Here is a 17,802-nt window from a genome sequence, read left to right as displayed (position 1 = left end):
CCCAGGAAATTGTAACAGTTTTTTTCATTTAATCACACTGTAAACTAGTTTATAAACTGCTGGTTAAAGAAGATATGAATAACCTGAAAAAAGGGGGGAAATACATTAAAAGACAAATTTTCAAGGAAATATCGTTGAATAATGTTTTCCAACTGGCACTATAATGTAATCATATTGAATCTTGGTTGGCAAAAATGTTTCCTATGACATATCCCATAAAACTGAAAAACAAATCTATCGTAAATATTAATGGATGGCAAATGGTTTGCGAAATGTTGGCCACCTGTTGTGAAGTATTGTAAACGAGGGTCCCCTGCTAGTATAGCCTTGCCTGTAGCTTTTTCCTCAAACATGACATTCAAAAATATATTGCGTAGCGTGTATTGTAGCTTAGTTATAAAATATTTCGTAGACACTTGGCTTCTATAGTTAACTATCGATATTTTAAACCACTTTCTACCAAACATTTTTTTAAAAGTGCGTTTTGCATGCGATTCCATTTTCCAGCCCATTTTTCTATCTTTAGAATTTTTGTATTTGCCGTTTGGCGAAATTCCACCTTTTACACTGTTAAAAAATTAACTGGGAGATTTAGTTTTTCGTAGTTAACTGTGCGTAAAAATAGCGAACAAAACAAACCGAGTTTTCACCTTCAGTTCCAAATAATTCAGTGAAATGTGAAAAACTTGCACAACTGTTTTATACAGTGTTTACAAGTGAACATATAATGTAAAAAAATGCCAGTGTTTTTGTTTATTACTCGTTGCTCGTTTATTAACCAACATTCTTTGAACTAACCAGCAGTAGAACACCAGCTATGTAAAATATTCTTTCAACCCTTTGTGAAATCTAACCGCCCTGTTTTCACTTGTGACGTGAATATATACTTTTTTTGTAACCGCCGCGTGCTTAGAATTTCGATTGTGATGTTTGACGAGTTTTTCTTCGGTATTTCTTTTTGTGTATCGTTGTTGATAATGGCAGTGCAGTGTGTAGATACTGCTTTGTGCAACTTTTCGACCAAAGTGCCTTCAGCAAACCATGACATTGACAAAAATAAATATATAAGTGTTTTGTTTCTCCTACGAAAAGGATGGCGGTAAAACTGAACCGTTGCTCTCTATGCTTGTTTTTTCTTTTCTCAAAAAACGTCCAACGTCCAAAATGCAATTTTTGCCAGCAATTTCTATCCATTATGTCTCAACTATCGTACATCATATTTTTACTAATATCTGTGAATAGTAAGTAGTAGATTCGGTCGGGGTCATATTCAAAGAAAAGAGACCAAGGAAGATAATTTTGGGGGTATTTCGTAAAAGAAATAATGTGTCAGAATAGTGACAGTTTCAATCATGCTGGCTTGCCCGCAATATTTCCCGTTTCCCATTTCGGTTTTGATGTAAGTGGTTTGCAACCCCGATTTTCCTGTCGGCAGTTTTCGTCTTTGTGTTGTGAAGTTCGCGCTTGCCGGTATTTCGAAGCCGCATCGCCCTTTAAAAATCAGTTATTAAACGTAGAAGTGTACCAGTGTGTCGTCCCTTGTACAACCGCTTTTCGAGCACTCTTTTGCGAAAACCCAACAAGCACACCGCTTGATATTAATTTTAAGTGGTCCTTATTGTGCGTAGCTTTAGTTAATTGTTAATGTTTATCACCGTATCTCCTACTCGAGTCGCTCTTTTCGGATCCAATCAGACGATACAAACTGTTGAGTAGAATTAATGATTTTTAGTAGTTTTGTTATTTTCAGTTAAATGTTTAGTGTCAGTCTTAACCTAACGCAAAAAGTACTTAATTACAGAGCCGCTTAGAGCAAACTCTCTTAAGATTGCTATTACAGAACATAATATGATTCATGTGTGAACTTTCAAAATCAGGTTTTATGATTTTTGTTTTCTGGTATTTCCCCAGTAAGATAGTGCTAGTCGCGCAAGAGGTTTAAAGCAAGTACAAGGTTTGAAATACATTTATGTGTACTTAGACAAGATGTTTTCTTACTAAATACTTAGAAATCATGGCCGCATCATGCCTTTATAGGCCTCAGCACATAAGACTTTGGTGCCCTATATGTGGTATTCGAATCTAATTGAGGGTCACGATATGATTAATTTACATGGTTTTTGTTTTAGAAAGATGATACTTAAGCAAGAAAAAATAAGCAGACATTTATTTCAACCGGGCCACTATTGAGGTCTAAGTCGTCTGACCAACTCGAATTATTTCATTCTTAAATACTGGTGTACCATTAAAAATTAGGTGTGAACATTTATGTGGTGCCCCCTTCCCTTAGTTCCCTAAGCAAGTGCTTATTTTGACTAATGTGTAATTCGGCCCTGCCAGAAATATATCCCGGATCGTCGTAGCCTATATAATGCTACGTTCAGCGAAACTGTTTTGAAGCAATTGTAACTTCTTTCGTAGGCTAATCTGCAATACAACATAACTCAAAAACGATGTAAACCAATCCTTTACTTTTTCTACTTTACTATTCTAGATTTGTTTACTTTAGAGATTTTCGACAAAGATTACCAAATGGACGAGCAATTCGGAACGCTGTACAGGTCTGTTTCAGTTAACAGCCGAAACGCAGAAATCGAAGAGATGTTTGACCGACTAGCAATTCCGAAGCAAGCCACCCCAACGCCAAAGTCGGTTCCAGCGAGGCCTGATACGGCTTCCAAGGTACAATTCCGGCCCTACACCGCGCCTGTCAGTAAGCTGTCTCCTAGTTTCAGCAAAACTCTCCAGCGAAGAACCGCCTCTGCGTTCTGCGATAGCTTCGTACGGAAAAATAAAGCGGCAGCTAACGAATTTGACCCGAAAGAAGCTAGCACGGACACGCTCCGTATCACGGGTCTGGCTAGAATCAAACGCCTTGAATTGCTGCTGGATGCTGGGCTGCTTGAAGAAGAATCAGTTCGCGAATTAACGATTGTCATAGAGAGCGACCACGGCCTTGCCCACAGATCAGACGATGAACAGGAAGTTACATTTTGCGTTGAAGAAATGCAATCGGACGAAGGTAAATTATTTTTTAAAGGTTCAGCGCTTTTAAAGGTATTTTTTAAATGATTAAGTTTTGTTCGCATTCGTTTGTAGCCATTTCGGGAGTTCCCCGATTTCACGTTTCTATGGAAACTCATTGAGAAAGTAAATCTTGAGCTAAATCAGTTTCTTGTTGTTTATCGTTTCTGTCAATGCGTTAAGCGCCGTCCAATTAACAAAATCAAATTTTATAAAAATGTATGACGACGAAGAAGGGGACGATGGACCAAAGAGCTCGTTCACTACCTACTTAGCGGAAGGAGATAAACTCTACAACGCTGGCGAATACCAAAAAGCGCTGGAAAGCTATAGCACGGTCTGTACCGAATTCTAATTTTAAACTTTAACGTGATATACAAAACTGTTATGTTTTCCTAACACATTTTCTTATGGGGCCTTATATTGCAAACATTATTTGAATTACGGTGCGAGTTAGCGTTTGGGTTCAGGTATTATTATAATACCCATTCTCCCATATTTACTTTATCGTTGTGATTTCATTTTTTTGACAACTTGTTTCTTGGTGTAAAAACTGGTAGGATTCTGGACAACCACCATTCCTCCTTCCAAAATTGTACATACCATTAATGTTTGTTTCATTTAAAGTTGACAAAATACTGCTTGGTGTATATAAATTTTGGGCGTTGGTCTAGAATCCTACCACAACGCAACACCATTTGGGTTAGGGTACGGGTTAGCGTTTGGGTTAAGGTGGGTCAAGTATTATTATTAAATAAAGAATATAATAATACTTCACCCACCCACACCCAAACGCTAATGCATCCTAACTCAAATTTTGTGCGTTGATTCTAGAACTGTGGTAGGATTCTAGACCAGCGCCAAATTTTGTGCAACTGGCATTTTACCCACAAACAATTCTTAAAAAAGCATACCATCAAATCTTATTCCTAATCTTAACTAAAACTGAATTTGACTATAATGAAGGTAGAAATGTTTCTTGCAAACAACACTAACTTTATTTCTGTTTTCATATATATTGACACTATTTTTTCCACAGGCTTTGGAACTAGAACGCTCAAATGTTTCTGGGCTGGTTGCACGATCAAAATGCTATCTTCAAATAGGAGACGCACAATCTGCACTTCAAGATGCAGAAGCATCATTATCAGAAAATAACAGCTTTCACAAGGTTCCCTTTATGCATTAGAATGTTTACTGTTTAGTATACATGATAACACGAAATTGTACACTAAATTTAGTCCAAGATATTGGTTTACCTCGCAAATTTTAGTATAAGATAAAATTAGTGTTATAATGATCAAAACTTATTTATGCTTTAGTCAAGGGAATTTGCTTCATATAAAATCATTTAATAGCTTAAAGTTAATAAGTTCAAAATGTCCGTGACAATAAGTTAATAGTTGTTAAACAAAAGCAGAGGTTTTGTTAGCCTTTAGACAAAAGCCTAATAAAGTTCACATTATCTGACTAATTCCAAATCAACCGACTTTTAAATAATCTTACTTTTACCATGACCTACATGTATACAGACAAAATGTATCTGTGTATGGCATGTGTAATTGAATGTTCACTTTTTAACCACTAATATCATACTCCAAAATTTTTAATAAGGAAATTTCATTTTTAATTTTACATTTAATGGTTAGATTTGTCCAGCTGTTTTTCCTGTTGTTAATTGATTTACCATTGTCATTCAACTAACCGAGCAGGGATAGTATTTTAGAGCCTTGTTTGACTATTTTCAGGGTTTGTACCAAAAGGCTGAAGCACTTTATCAGATGGGTAACTTTGAATATGCCCTTGTGTTTTATCACCGAGGTCACAAGCTAAGGCCTGAACTTCAGGAATTCAGACTTGGAATCCAAAAGGCTCAAGAAGCAATAGACAACTGCGTTGGAAGTAATTGATTTTATTAAGTGCATATTCTCATGAGAATTTTTATTACCTGTCCATAACAATATTCTGGGTGTATTTAGAAAGGCTATCATTTTAAAAGCGTCCTGTATATTAACATGTAAAACTCATAGTTAAAAACATGAGTAAAAACAGGATCAGACGTTTTGTTTAAAGGAAAATATATTTCGCCAAAGTGGCATCATCAGTTCCTGTAAGAGTACTAATAAATAAAATCAGAGCGCAGCCATCAACAAACCAATAAAAGTAAACAATAAAATATTAAAACATTATAATAGACTAAAAACGCAATGAAAAGCACTACAGCCTCGCAGGCAACACGACTGGGATAAATGAGTAGGCGACGCAAATAAGTGGAGGAAGGGGAAAAAGGCATCTCGCACTGCTCATATGTATTTTTTCCCCTTTTATTTTTTCCGATTTTATTTATTTGTACTCTTACAGGAACTGATGATGCCACTTTGGCGAAATATATTTTCCTTTAAACAAAACGTCTGATCCTGTTTTTCCTCATGTTTTTAACTATGAGTTTTACTTGTTAATATACGCGTCAGCGGAGCAGTGATCGACTGGCTAAACCTGCCGCCGATGGTTTTAGATTCTGTAAAGATACACCCTTTTGTATATTAACATGGGTATGCCGTGAACTAGGGGCTTGCAACCTTTTTCTAGTCGCGGGCCAAAACCAACTCAGAAAGGTCTCCGTCAAATTTTAACTGTGTAAACTTTATGCATTTTATTATAACAACCACAACAGCTGTTAATGAGGACTGAAACTAAGGATTTTACAATTGGAAAGTGGTATAACTACTTGTTACATTTGAAGCAGGTAAAATAGCCAAACTATTTGTGGAATGACCTTGTGCCCAGTTTGTAAAATAGGTATGGATGATTTGCGTTGGCTGGATTAATGTGGCCCGCGTGGGTCGTGGGTTGCCCACACAGCCAGTACTACTTCAGCAGGGCTAGATTACAGCATCAGCCCATAAGGATTATATTGCCTAATTGTTCTTAACAAATTCTAAATTCAATTTTCCAGGCCCCTCATCTGTAAAGTTGGAAAACAAAGGGGATCTGTCTTTTTTTAATAAGATGGATGAAGGAAAGGGAAAATCAAAAACTAGAGGACAGTACAGGTATATAGAAATATTTATTAACAGAAACATACACGTTGTTTACATTGTAATACATTATATTGGCTGGATATAGCCATTTAATCTGACATGATTTTATACTGAAATCTTAGTGAAAATTATTTAAAAAAAATTCTGTTTAAACATAATAGGATTGTTGCTGAAAAAAGGTTAACATATAGTTTAAATAGGCAATGAATAACCCAAACACTTCCATTCATGTAAACCAATTATCTTATATTACAAAGACTAATTTATTTGCCTTTAAATATATCCAGGGCACCTGTCAAAGCTCCCACTAAAACTGCAAGGACTGTAGGAAAATCAAAGAACGGCACAAGTCATAAGACTGCAAAAGCTTTGTTGGGAGAGCTGTATGCTGACAAGGAGTACTTGGAGAAACTCCTGAAAGATGATGGTAAAAAATTAGAAACAGTTTCATGTTAAAAAAACGAAAAACTTCATTACATGCGGGCCTTCTAATAGATCAGCGGTTCTCAACCAGTGGGCCATGACTCACTGGTGGCCATGGCAACATTTTGAGGGGGCCACAGACCAATTTAAAAAGGCTAGATTTACTAGAATTTAGTTTCATTTATGTCACTATACCTAATTTTACAGGAATAGTGGCGTGGGAAGGAATTGAGAAGGAATGTAAATTTATTGTTCAGCAGATAGTATCTCTCACTAATGCGCAGTTAAAGAAATAATCTACTTTGAAACATGGTCTGTTGTTTTTTGTTCTAAACCTAGTTCATATTTTTTTTTTCATAAACATTTATGGGCCACAGAATTTTTTTGTGCAACGAAAATGGGCCACGGAAGAAAAAAGGTTGAGAACCACTGCAATAGATTCACCAGAATTAATTTTCTTTGGCGAAAATATGCCTGCATAACAGATTAAACTGATTATCCCTGTTGCAATTTCACAAAAACTATATCCACTCTTCTACATATTCTACCTCCAACTGCATTTATTAATGTGGCCGACTTTTTAGCCCAACTAATTTTGATCTTTGGAGCATAATGGTTGGAGGTTATAGTGAATCATTGCCTTCTCATTATGTTAAAAATAAATAAACATATATTTGAAACGTTCAAAATGATACCAACTTATGTTTGGGCTTAGATATCCTTTAATTTTCATCTGTTTTGGCTAATTTTCCGTGATGAGTTTGATGTTATAAGTGTCATTTGTAGAACACAAATATATGCCGTGTCTTTTATCCTTTCAATGTAATGTTTTGCAGACCTGGTAAAGGGAAGTGCTGGCGGAATGAGCATTTACGACCTCGTCACTTCTGGAATTAATTACCTTGATACCAGGCAAGTTCCATGTTATTTTAAAATGTAAAGTTTATGTGGAATGAACGCTTAATGGCGCCACAAGTGTTTTTGTTTGCTGAAAATATTTGTCTGATATAGTAGGCAGTATATAAATGTACACCTATTTTTCATTAATTCACTGTGGCTTGTTTTGTGGTTTTAGAACTATTTAGCATCACAATGATTCTACCAGAATTATGTTGAGAAGGTAAAATAAGTAAAGGGATCGAACCAGTAGCTTTTCATTAGTTATCTATTTGATGGGAAATCTTGATGACAATTGCTAGTCTTCAGTTTAAATTCTTAATTTTTTTTTTCTAAACAGAACGGAATTTTGGAGACAGCAGAAACCAATGTATGCGCGAAAGCGTGACCGCATGATGATGCAGCAAAAGTGGTCCAACAGAAAAACTGAGAAAAGCTCTGATCCAACTACTTTCATCCTTAAAAACCTCGAAGACATTGACCAATGTATGATATAACTGTATAAAAAAATCATTATACTAAACTTAATTGCTTCTGGTATTTGCTTGCCATCCTTTAATTTGCTAAAAAAATATTTTCCATCCATAAAATTTTGTTAAGCACCTTTTATTTTGTCTTATATTATACTTCCATGATTGTATTTATAACATATCAAATGTCCTATTCAACAAAAGCAGAGAATGGCAACTGTTGCCAAACTTTGAAGACAAAGAAGTTACATTTTATTGTTCATTGAACAAAACAAAATTCCAACAATAACATACAAAATTGGCACATACACTTCAAACGTTTTATTCTCCAATCTTCCCTATAGTTTTCTTCCAATTTTTAGTATGTAATGTAGCAAGTGCGTGACATTTTTTATGTGTTTTTAGTCCTGGTTGAGGGCAAAGGGGCTGACAGTTTGCAATTGGCCAAATCAACATTGCACAATGTAAACCGACTCAGTGAGAAAGACATTCCCAACAAAGCAGATATTGTGGCCAACCTGTACAGCTGTATGGGCAATGCCTACCTCGAGTTGGGTCAGACTGACGACGCTCTCGATTATCACCAGAAAGATCTTGACATCTCAAAGAAACAGTGCGTTTACATAGACTGATAACATATTACCTTATTCCAAAATCAACAGCTTTTTCTCTCATCTTATAAATTGTGTTAAAACTGATTTATAGTAAGAATATCAAAAGCGCATACAGAAGTAGTTATCATTTTGAATGTTTTGAATAATAACATCAGATATTGACCATAAATAAAGAGATATTTGAACTGGTTGATGGCTTTGGTATTCTTAATGTGTCTATGTCTTACTACAACTTCTAACCATTATGCTCCACTTTCGTATAGTTTTTAAACCTTTTGTGGTGTATTTTTATAAAAAGTTATAGCCTGGACCTTTCTTACTTTTTCAGTGATTTCCAAGATGCCAGATCAAGAGCTCTCGATAACTTGGGAAGGGTATACGCCAGAGTTGGAAAGTTCCAGAAGGCCATTGATTGGTAAAAGCACCTTTCTTTACCTATAGTACAAATAATATCAGTTTTAGTTTTTTTGGAGAAAAACAATAATATTTTTTTTTTTCACAACAAGTATTCAAATAACTTTATGTAAATATATAATTTAGTTGCCCACTGAACAGTTAGACATTATAAAGCAAAAGTTTGATTTTTAACTTAATAAAGAAAATAACTAGTTAAAAAAACACTGCCATCTTTTAATGGCAGTTGTTAAATTGCTTTATTTACATGGGTTGTATTATTTTTCAATAGGTTTTCTACTTTTTACTTATCATTGTAACATCAAATAAAACAGAAAAGTTAGAAACTAGCTTAAAAATACTGACTTTGATATTTTTATTTATTGCTGAAATTATTATCTATGGTTAGTGCAAACAACATTGTTCATTAATCAGTTTTTTCACAATGGCAGTATTGTAACAACTTGAGTCAATGACTTGAAATAAGTGCTTTTAAGTCACTGATGTTTAAATAACTTGACTTGGACTTAAGTCATTAAGTCAAATAACAGGGGTTAATATTAAGTGTTTATATTGAAAACTTTACTATAAAATTGAGCTATTTACTTCAGATTTTGCATATACTGCTACATGTTATTTTCTTGTTTCGTTTGTAGTTAAGTTGTGGCTGCTAACTGAACAAGTTTACCAATTTTAATAGTTAAGCATATAGTTTTTTTCTCTAATAATAACTTTGACTTGACTTGTCACCATTTAAAATTACTTGACTTAGACATGTTTTGAACACTGCAGAACAGTAATAGAATTTCTTACTATGTTGCTTCTGTGGCAATTTAAAGCTGGCAGGAAAAGATTCCACTCAGCAAATCAGCGGTGGAGAGCACTTGGCTTTTCCACGAGATCGGAAGATGTCATCTCGAACTTGGAGAAAGCGAAAAAGCAAAGGAATTTGGCGAAAAATCGCTGACGGAAGCGAAGAACGCAGAGGATGATGTTTGGCAGCTCAACGCCGGCGTATTAATTGCGCAATCTGAAGGTAGCAGGATTGTGACTTTTATGCAAATTTTACCTATCTTACACAAGCATAAATTTGGCATAAAACAGCGCAACATAGACCACTGTTGATGTGGTGAATTTTGGGGTGAATCCACTTTTTGTTGAAAGTGTTAATTTGTGTAGTGAGATAATCAAAAGATAATTATTTTGCTAATTATTCAAGTTATTATGTTTTTAAACAATATAGTTTTTTTTACTCTAAATTAAATTTTTTTAAGATTGCGGCCATTTAATGGTTACACTGCCTGAATGTTTTCGATTTTGACAAAGTTTAAATTAAGAGAGAATTTTGTTTTTAATTTCAGTAAAACTTGGACAGTTTGAGTCTGCTTTGCAATCCTTCCAAAAATCCCTTGAGCTGGCCAAACTGCAGGGTGATGATGCTGCTGAAGTCGCAATTACAAAAGCCCTCGATGACGTTAACTCCAAGTAGGTCTTAAAATTCTTTAGATTGTGGTTAGAAGCTTTTATTTGCAGCTAAATGCTATGATTGGCGGGAAATGAGTAATCTATTTTGTAATCCAACTTCATTTGAAATTTATTTTTTTAATTGAATTATTTTCTTTTTTACCTGTTTCCTTCAAAGTTTTTTAATATTTGAAATTTCTAATGCAAGGAAATGTATCTGTTGTTTGGTATTTTTTTTTATGTTTGCTGGACGGCAGGGTGAATGTTATTGAATTATTGGTGATTCATGGAGACTAGGCACAGTGCGGCAACAGCATCTATTTAGTACTGTATGTTATTTTTTTTCAAGAATTGAAAAGCAGAAAGAGGAAAGCACAGCCCAAAATGAAGAATCAGACCCACAAGAAGAGCCTGAAGCTAATGCTGAGGCCCCAACCTCAGATAAGGTATTTTCGGTCGAATATTTACAAAAAACAAATCAGACGCATTTATAAAATTATGTTGTTTTGTTTTACAGGAAGAATGATCAACTTTCCTGTACATCTTTCACTTGACGTTCTTACATGTAATGCATTTATACTTTGGTTTAAATAAAGTGTAATTTTTTCGCAAGTTGTATTGACATTTTAGTTTTTTCGGTACCATTGAAAACAGTGTTGCTGCATTTAATTCCTTTGTAATTTAGACTTTTGTAGAGGTGTCTTATTAACTTAAGCCTTGTCTTAACCACAGGTATGTCATTAGACTAACAGAGCAATTAGTCACATTTTTTTATCACAAACAAAAAAAATTAAAATCTAGTTATGTGTATCTAGATAATTGAGACACTGTATTTTACTGATTTTAACAAATCATTTGATGAAGAAATGTTAGTTTGCCTAAGGTGTTAGGCTCAGCAAAACTTGTATGTCCGCAACATAAAACCTTTTCTGACATTTAAAACAAAACAATCCGCAACCGTCACAATATCTTTATTAAAAATTCCAAACACTAACATACACATAATGGCATAAAAGTGAAAAAAATAACAGTAGCAGGTTTTAAAACAAGTTATTCATGCTCCTTATAAATTTCCCCCAGAATTTTTTTAACAAGGGTATTTAGCCCACTAAAATTGTGGTTAGCAATAAAGTCTTACTTACAACACCATTGCATGGCCACGAAAAACACATTGAACCACACTATAGCCATCTGATCAAGAGTAAAAAATAAACGATTGCGTGATTCTGTCCCGGGCTGATCATGCCTTGGTGTACTTTCCCCAAATATGCAGCATGAAAACGGAGGCAATAAACAAAAGGCTGATGATAAGCACAGGAACCGGGCCTCTGTTACATAAAGCGAAAAATGAAGATTCCAAAAATGGTTAACGATATACTTTTATTTATTTCTGTCTTTTCATAAATTTTTATTTACACATACTGTTAAACTGAGTTATTTTCAGGTGAATGGTTCACCCCAGGGTGAATGAAATTTTTGCAGGGGTGAACCATCAGAAATAAGGTATAGCTTGCAAAACAACTTAGTTATTTTGTGCTGTTATATATAGATGAGATAGTTTTATCATATCATGAGACAAGGGTGAATGAAATCTGGAGATAGATTCTAGGGGTGAATAAAACTAAGCACTGCTCTAGCAAGCAGAGTATTCTGCTGTTACCAATAAGAAATTAAGCAACAGGTCCGGCAGTATTAAAAGATATATATATATTTTTCCAGCAAAGGCATTACCAGCATAACTTAATTTGAATGAATGATACGGTATAAGATTTTTAATAGAAAGAACAAGTTTCTTTTTTTAATAACATTCTAAATCATTTATCAATTAAAAATACGGTGAAACTTTTTTTACAAGCACATTCTTTTGTAGGTTATACAAAAAGTACTAGAAACAAGGCTTACACTTTAAGTCCTGGTGAATCTTCACTGTAGAATCTCCACATTGTGCTATTTCCTGCCCCACTGCCGCCACCCGGTGTGCTCTTTGACCTGGTTGTAGGAGTAGCTTTGCGCTGCCGAACAGTTGCACCGGCTCCCGCCCTTTAAACAACAGATTTTTTTTACTAAACCACCAAAGGATTACACCAAAATATTACAATGCGATCAAAAATACATTTGCTTTAAATATATTGATAACATGTAAAAAGAAAACATTTTTTTGGAAGTGGTTATTTGCCCAAATGGATCTTTTATGCTTGTACCTATGTGGAAATGTTTATATTTTTTGGGTTAGGGTGGTTTAGGTGGGTCAAGTATTTATTATTATATTTATCCTCCCAGATTTATTTCTCCCAATTTCAATTTTGACAACTTGTTTTGTTAATGTAAACATAAGTAATAGGTTTGAAGGATTCTAGACCAGCGCCAAACAATATCTATTTTTAAGCAAATAATTTAGCGAATTTTTTTTACCTTGGGGAGGCGGATGATCGACCTGGGGATCTCCCTCCCCCCACAGAAGTTGAACTGGATGATGGCAGAGTCTGTCGAAAGTGAACAAAATATGTTTAAATGACGCAACAAATGGAATATTTGTATCAACAAAAAACAGTGGTGCCAGTCTAGAATCCTACCACATTTTCAACTTGTTTCTTTGCTATAAAAAGGTGGTAGGATTTACAAGAGTACCGAAGTATTTTTTAACAAGTATAAGGATATCATAAAACAAGCTAAATAAACAATAACTGCTCACAACAAGTATAAGGATATTTTCCAAAATTTTATTTCAGATGAAAAGAATTAAAAGTACAAGAAAAACAGGAAACAATTTTACGGTAAAATTAGTAGAAAATCTCTTTATATAAAGCGTTTTAGTTCTGCCCTACATAAATACTAATATCGTATTCTCAGCCAGCCAGTGCTTCATTACAAATTATTTTTCAATTTTTCTTCGGTTTAACCTATTTCTTTACCATTAAAACCTTGAACAACAAAATACGGCAAATTTCCGTAACTGCATAAAATAAGATAGAAAATCCATCACAACTTACCATTTTTAAGTTTGCTTTGGCGTTTCAAATGTAAAGTACAACGGCAGCTTCGTTCACAGCAATTTCACGACGAATGCGTGACGTAAAAACTACAACGCCACTCGCCAACCCCTTGACGTCACGACTTCCTGGTTCTCACGGATTTTACGCTCCAGTAAGCACGCATTCATACGTGTACGCCCTCGGGGCATCGATTTCTCTTTTATTTTTGATCCATGTAGGCATTATCAAACAATGTAATTTAATCGATGTCGATTAAATATACCTTTGTTATTTTTAGAAAGCTGCACTGCGCCTCGAGGCATCCAATCATGTTGTATAAAATCTTGTAATTGTTTTGAGAATATTTTGTTAAAAATAATGATTTGTAATATAGATATATGTTTGATTAATTGACAAAAATGATTAATCACAAAATGAAAGTAATATTTTGCAAATATTCCTTTATAACAAATCCACTCAATATTTTGTGGCCTTTCAAACGGTTCACTGATTACATAGGTAGATCCCCATTTCTTAATCTTAGTAGTTATTAATGTCAACAAAGAAACTGTATTGTCTGTTTAACGGTTACGTATTATTGTGAGTAGATTTGCTTCGTGCTAAATAAAATTCGATAATGAAATGAATTTTTGGAAACCTTCTCTACCGCAAATACCAACGCTCAACCTACAGCCTATATCAGAAAAACTTTCTCAAGTTTTTTGGAAAGCAGAACCAATACCTGACAACCTTACCCTTAACGAACTAAACGAGATTTTACTGAAAACAAAAAGGGTTTCTTTTCAAAAGATTTCGTTATATGTCGATGAATTTGTGGAAATCTATGTTCCCCTGCAAGTAGATAAAATACACAGGTAAATATACACTTATCAATAGATAATAATAAAAAAATATTGTTGGTTTTGTAGGCTGTGCAAACAACAGATAAAATATTTGTGATAGGCTTTCTGTGTCTTTTGCCATGAAACCAAAAGCAAAAATTAATGGGTTTTAAAAGGTTTGTTTTCTGTTTATTTAGTATTTGTGGACTTATTACTAAACTGAAAGAAATTAATGATAAAGAAGAACTTGCAAACAAGTACGTTGATGCTGATGAAGTTACAATGGTAAATAAGTTATTAGAAAAACTTGTGTTGTGGCAATTTTAATTTTAAACACCTAATTATCTACCAAAACTTTCGTTTTATATTATATCATTAAATAAAGCTTTCAATTTAAAATTGTGTTGACTACAAAACATTTTCAAATAAATGTTTCTCTTTCAATTTTATTCAAAAAATATTTTGGTTGTTTAAAACAATACGTAAAATCTAAGGAGGGGGTATACTTTATGTGTTAGCTTCTACTGTTGGGGTGTAATGTGTGCATGTTTATAATAGATAGCTAGAGATATGGCAACTTAATTTGTGTTAATCATAACTGACCAGTGGACAAAACTCACACATTGTTCAGCATACAAAAACAAGCGGTGAAGGCAAATACTGAAACATTACAGACAGCTGTGGTGTATGCTGATTGTAAATTTTTTTGGTCCAACAATTTTACAATTAAAACAATGCCTGGCAGGAACAGTATATGCATGAAGCATGAATATTGTGATATAAATATAATTAAAGTCTTTCTTTTATCGCATAAAGTTTAACAAATACTATGTAACTAATTCTGTAGTATGCTGTGCTAGTTATAAATTCTGTTGAAATTTGCAGAAGATCAAAGACCATGTCCTTGAAATTGATAAACTGGAATTAAGAATTGCAGATGAAGACAAAGATGACTTTGACCTCAGAGTGCAGCCGGCCAAGCAAAAACTCAAGAATGCTGTTCTGCACTTATTAGAGACAAATGGACACCGCATGCCAGTCACAACAACCGAATACCTCAGTGACTTTAATCATAGCTCTGAGAGCGAACAATATGAACCAAGGTCGCCAAGGGCCCGTGACCTTCTTAGCTTTCTAGGTGAAAGTGATTGTGAAGACACTGTGGCAGAACATGCAGTTGCTAATCAACAACTTTTAGGTAGGAACCTTTATAGGGTTGCCACAAAAGTCTTTAAATTACCCTTAGTTTTTCAAACAGTCTTTGAATTTTTTTATGGTCGGCTAAAGTTGTGTGTTTAAAAAACACTGTTAAAAAATATAACTATTTTTAATTGTATTTATTTATACTGTTTCACTTCCAAATTATATTTAAAAAATGTAGAGCGATGTAATATTTAGGTATTTATACCAAGTCTTTCCCAACCCTGGTTTATATAATACTTCAATGTTTATAAAATTTTTTGTTAAATTGTTTTTATCAACTTAAATAACTATCAGATTCGAAATACAGTATGTAGGATCCTGAATAAACAAGTTTAGCAGCACTACTCTGAATTTTTTACAAGTTTATATATTCAATTTTTTTTTTGATGTTATCTAAATAAAAACTTTTAATTTTTGAAAGTAACAGAAACTGCTGTCCCCCGGGTTGAAAAAATACCACATGATCAACTGACACTGTTAGAAGTTGAATCAACTCACTCAATATGTCAAGAATCATTGGATAAGCTAAATCAGGTTACTAGTGTTTTATTAAACTTAAACTATATGTACTTATTACATAAATGTGATCTTCTAGTACTTACTAAACTGAACCAATCTAATAACTGTTATAATGATAGTTTGTATGATTTTATTTACTTAAAGATGATTGTTTTTGTGTTTAAGATAAACAGTGGTAGCATTAAATTTGAGATCTAACTTCTTTAAATTCTATTTAATACTGTATTATCTCAGGACCTAATTGAATTGCATGAGTTGATGACAGAGTTCCATGACATGGTGCATTTGCAAGTAAAAGATGTTACCACAGTTTCTACAAACGTTGATACTGCTGAACATAATGTGGAAATGGGCAATGTTCAACTCAAAAAAGCCAATATTATCAAGGTTAGAGTGGTTGGATGAAATATAAACCTATATTGGGATTGCATATTTATTTTTTTTTGAAAAATAATTTGTTTGCATTACAAATAGGCATGTAAGTAATCATGATAAACTTGGATGCATACTACTTAATGCAAAACTGATAATATTTTGACTAAAGTGCACTAAAGTCACTGTTTTCAAATAACTTGACTTCAAACAAATGACTTTGGTTGAAATTACCTGTTTTCATTAAGTATGTTTTTTTTATAAAATTGAGCTAATTATCCAAAGAAAAAAATGTGCTCGCTAAATGTTTCGTTTTGCTTGTTTTTTAGTTGAGTTATTGCTTATCATCGTAAGAGTTAAAAATTAACTGCTTTTAAGTCATTAATGTGTCACAGGCAGCCATGTTTCCTGTTGTTGGTGCTGTGGTCGGTGGCGTGGTTGGCGGTCCGATCGGCCTTGTGGCAGGAATGAAAGTTGGCAGTGTCACTGGTGGGTTGGCATTGGCAGGCGTCACTGGAACAGTTGTGGGTTATCAGGTACTAAAAATACAATGGCATAGTACGGTCCTCAGCATAAATTGCCCAAGTCAGACATGTCAAACTGGGTGGCCTTTGAATCGCATTCGGCTCCAGGACCATTGTGTGGGCCACAAGACCTTTTTAAGTGCTAAATTTGCAGGTTCTGTGCAAACAAACTTTGATCAGTCTTAGATTTGTAACCTACCTAAACCGAAACTTCCGAACTTTTAACTCACCTAAAACCCTGTTTACATTAACTACTTGGCCAGTTTGCCTGATAAAAATTGAGAATTTCTATCTAAGCCAAGTGTGTTACGGCCAGTAGGGCGCAATCAGCCTTTTAAAGACAGACTTACGTCTGATTAATATTTTATTTTAACCATACCCGTTACTTCTACAAGAAGATCCTTGAGGTTATAAATTGTCACATTTACATTCTTGAAAAAGAATAAATATGAAAATTCTTTATTCAATTAAATTTTTATTTGTCCAATGATTTCATAAGGTCTTAGATAACTCACAGACAAAAGGTATATTATATTATATATGCATTAAACTTAGTGTAAATCGGTTTTAGTTACTTTCTGAAATATTAACTATTAGGCCATTTGCCTGCTGGTTCGATAAAAGTCTTGAACACTAAAATGTTTAAAACAGGGTGGCAGAGTACTTCGTAACCGTCAGCGTGAACAGTCTGAGGAGAAGGTTTCTGACGATGCTGCCATCAGCTGACAGATAATTCCTTTCTCATTTTATTATTTAGCACAAGCTTGGCCTGCTATTGTTTTGTCGTTGTAATGCTTTTACAACTGTTTTTCCGATTTTAAAATTTTTGTTTTTTATATATTATTATTATTGATACAAGTTTACCTAACCAACTGTCATTGAATGTTTTTCTTGTTAGTAAAACATTTCGTGCTATAATTTTGTTTGTAGTTGTCCTACATAAGAAAGCTGTTTCCTATTTTTTGACCCAACCAGTGCTATGTCACTGTGAAGACAGAAATATTAGTTTAACAAAACAACTGCAAACTAGACATTTTTGACTGC

At 34.0% G+C, this 17,802-nt stretch overlaps 3 protein-coding genes across 4 annotated transcripts; 2 read left to right on the top strand and 1 right to left on the bottom strand.

Moving 5' to 3' along the window:
• The first annotated feature begins 3,160 nt into the window (after positions 1 to 3,160).
• LOC146133694 (outer dynein arm-docking complex subunit 4-like) lies at positions 3,161 to 10,935 on the top strand. The gene is made up of 13 exons (XM_083396919.1): positions 3,161 to 3,361; positions 4,064 to 4,195; positions 4,773 to 4,926; positions 5,981 to 6,077; positions 6,353 to 6,492; positions 7,325 to 7,400; positions 7,726 to 7,871; positions 8,261 to 8,468; positions 8,798 to 8,884; positions 9,702 to 9,898; positions 10,224 to 10,347; positions 10,676 to 10,772; positions 10,844 to 10,935. The coding sequence occupies exons 1-13, from the start codon at positions 3,242 to 3,244 to the stop codon at positions 10,850 to 10,852; spliced, it is 1,587 nt and encodes a 528-aa protein (XP_083253045.1). The 5' UTR covers positions 3,161 to 3,241; the 3' UTR covers positions 10,853 to 10,935.
• Positions 10,936 to 11,442: 507 nt separating this feature from the next.
• On the bottom strand, positions 11,443 to 13,427 carry LOC146133693 (uncharacterized). The gene is made up of 4 exons (XM_083397307.1): positions 13,317 to 13,427; positions 12,739 to 12,809; positions 12,229 to 12,366; positions 11,443 to 11,654 (listed from the first exon to the last, which is right to left on the bottom strand). Exons 1-4 carry the CDS (start codon positions 13,317 to 13,319, stop codon positions 11,567 to 11,569), a joined length of 300 nt encoding a protein of 99 aa, XP_083253433.1. The 5' UTR covers positions 13,320 to 13,427; the 3' UTR covers positions 11,443 to 11,566.
• A 439-nt stretch (positions 13,428 to 13,866) lies between these two features.
• Positions 13,867 to 17,670, top strand: LOC146133692 (syntaxin-17-like). Of its 2 annotated transcripts, none has more exons than XM_083397322.1 (7): positions 13,867 to 14,173; positions 14,338 to 14,425; positions 15,026 to 15,338; positions 15,771 to 15,877; positions 16,097 to 16,249; positions 16,630 to 16,770; positions 17,410 to 17,670. In XM_083397322.1, the coding sequence occupies exons 1-7, from the start codon at positions 13,941 to 13,943 to the stop codon at positions 17,482 to 17,484; spliced, it is 1,110 nt and encodes a 369-aa protein (XP_083253448.1). In that variant the 5' UTR covers positions 13,867 to 13,940; the 3' UTR covers positions 17,485 to 17,670. The 2 variants fall into 2 exon arrangements, with proteins under 2 accessions (XP_083253448.1, XP_083253447.1); XM_083397321.1 differs by having other exon boundaries at positions 15,765 to 15,877.
• The last annotated feature ends 132 nt before the right edge of the window (positions 17,671 to 17,802 follow it).

Source organism: Ascidiella aspersa, chromosome 9, assembly GCF_963924565.1.
Source record: "Ascidiella aspersa chromosome 9, kaAscAspe10.2, whole genome shotgun sequence".
Taxonomy (NCBI): domain Eukaryota; kingdom Metazoa; phylum Chordata; class Ascidiacea; order Phlebobranchia; family Ascidiidae; genus Ascidiella; species Ascidiella aspersa.
This window is presented reverse-complemented; position numbering and strand designations above follow the sequence as displayed.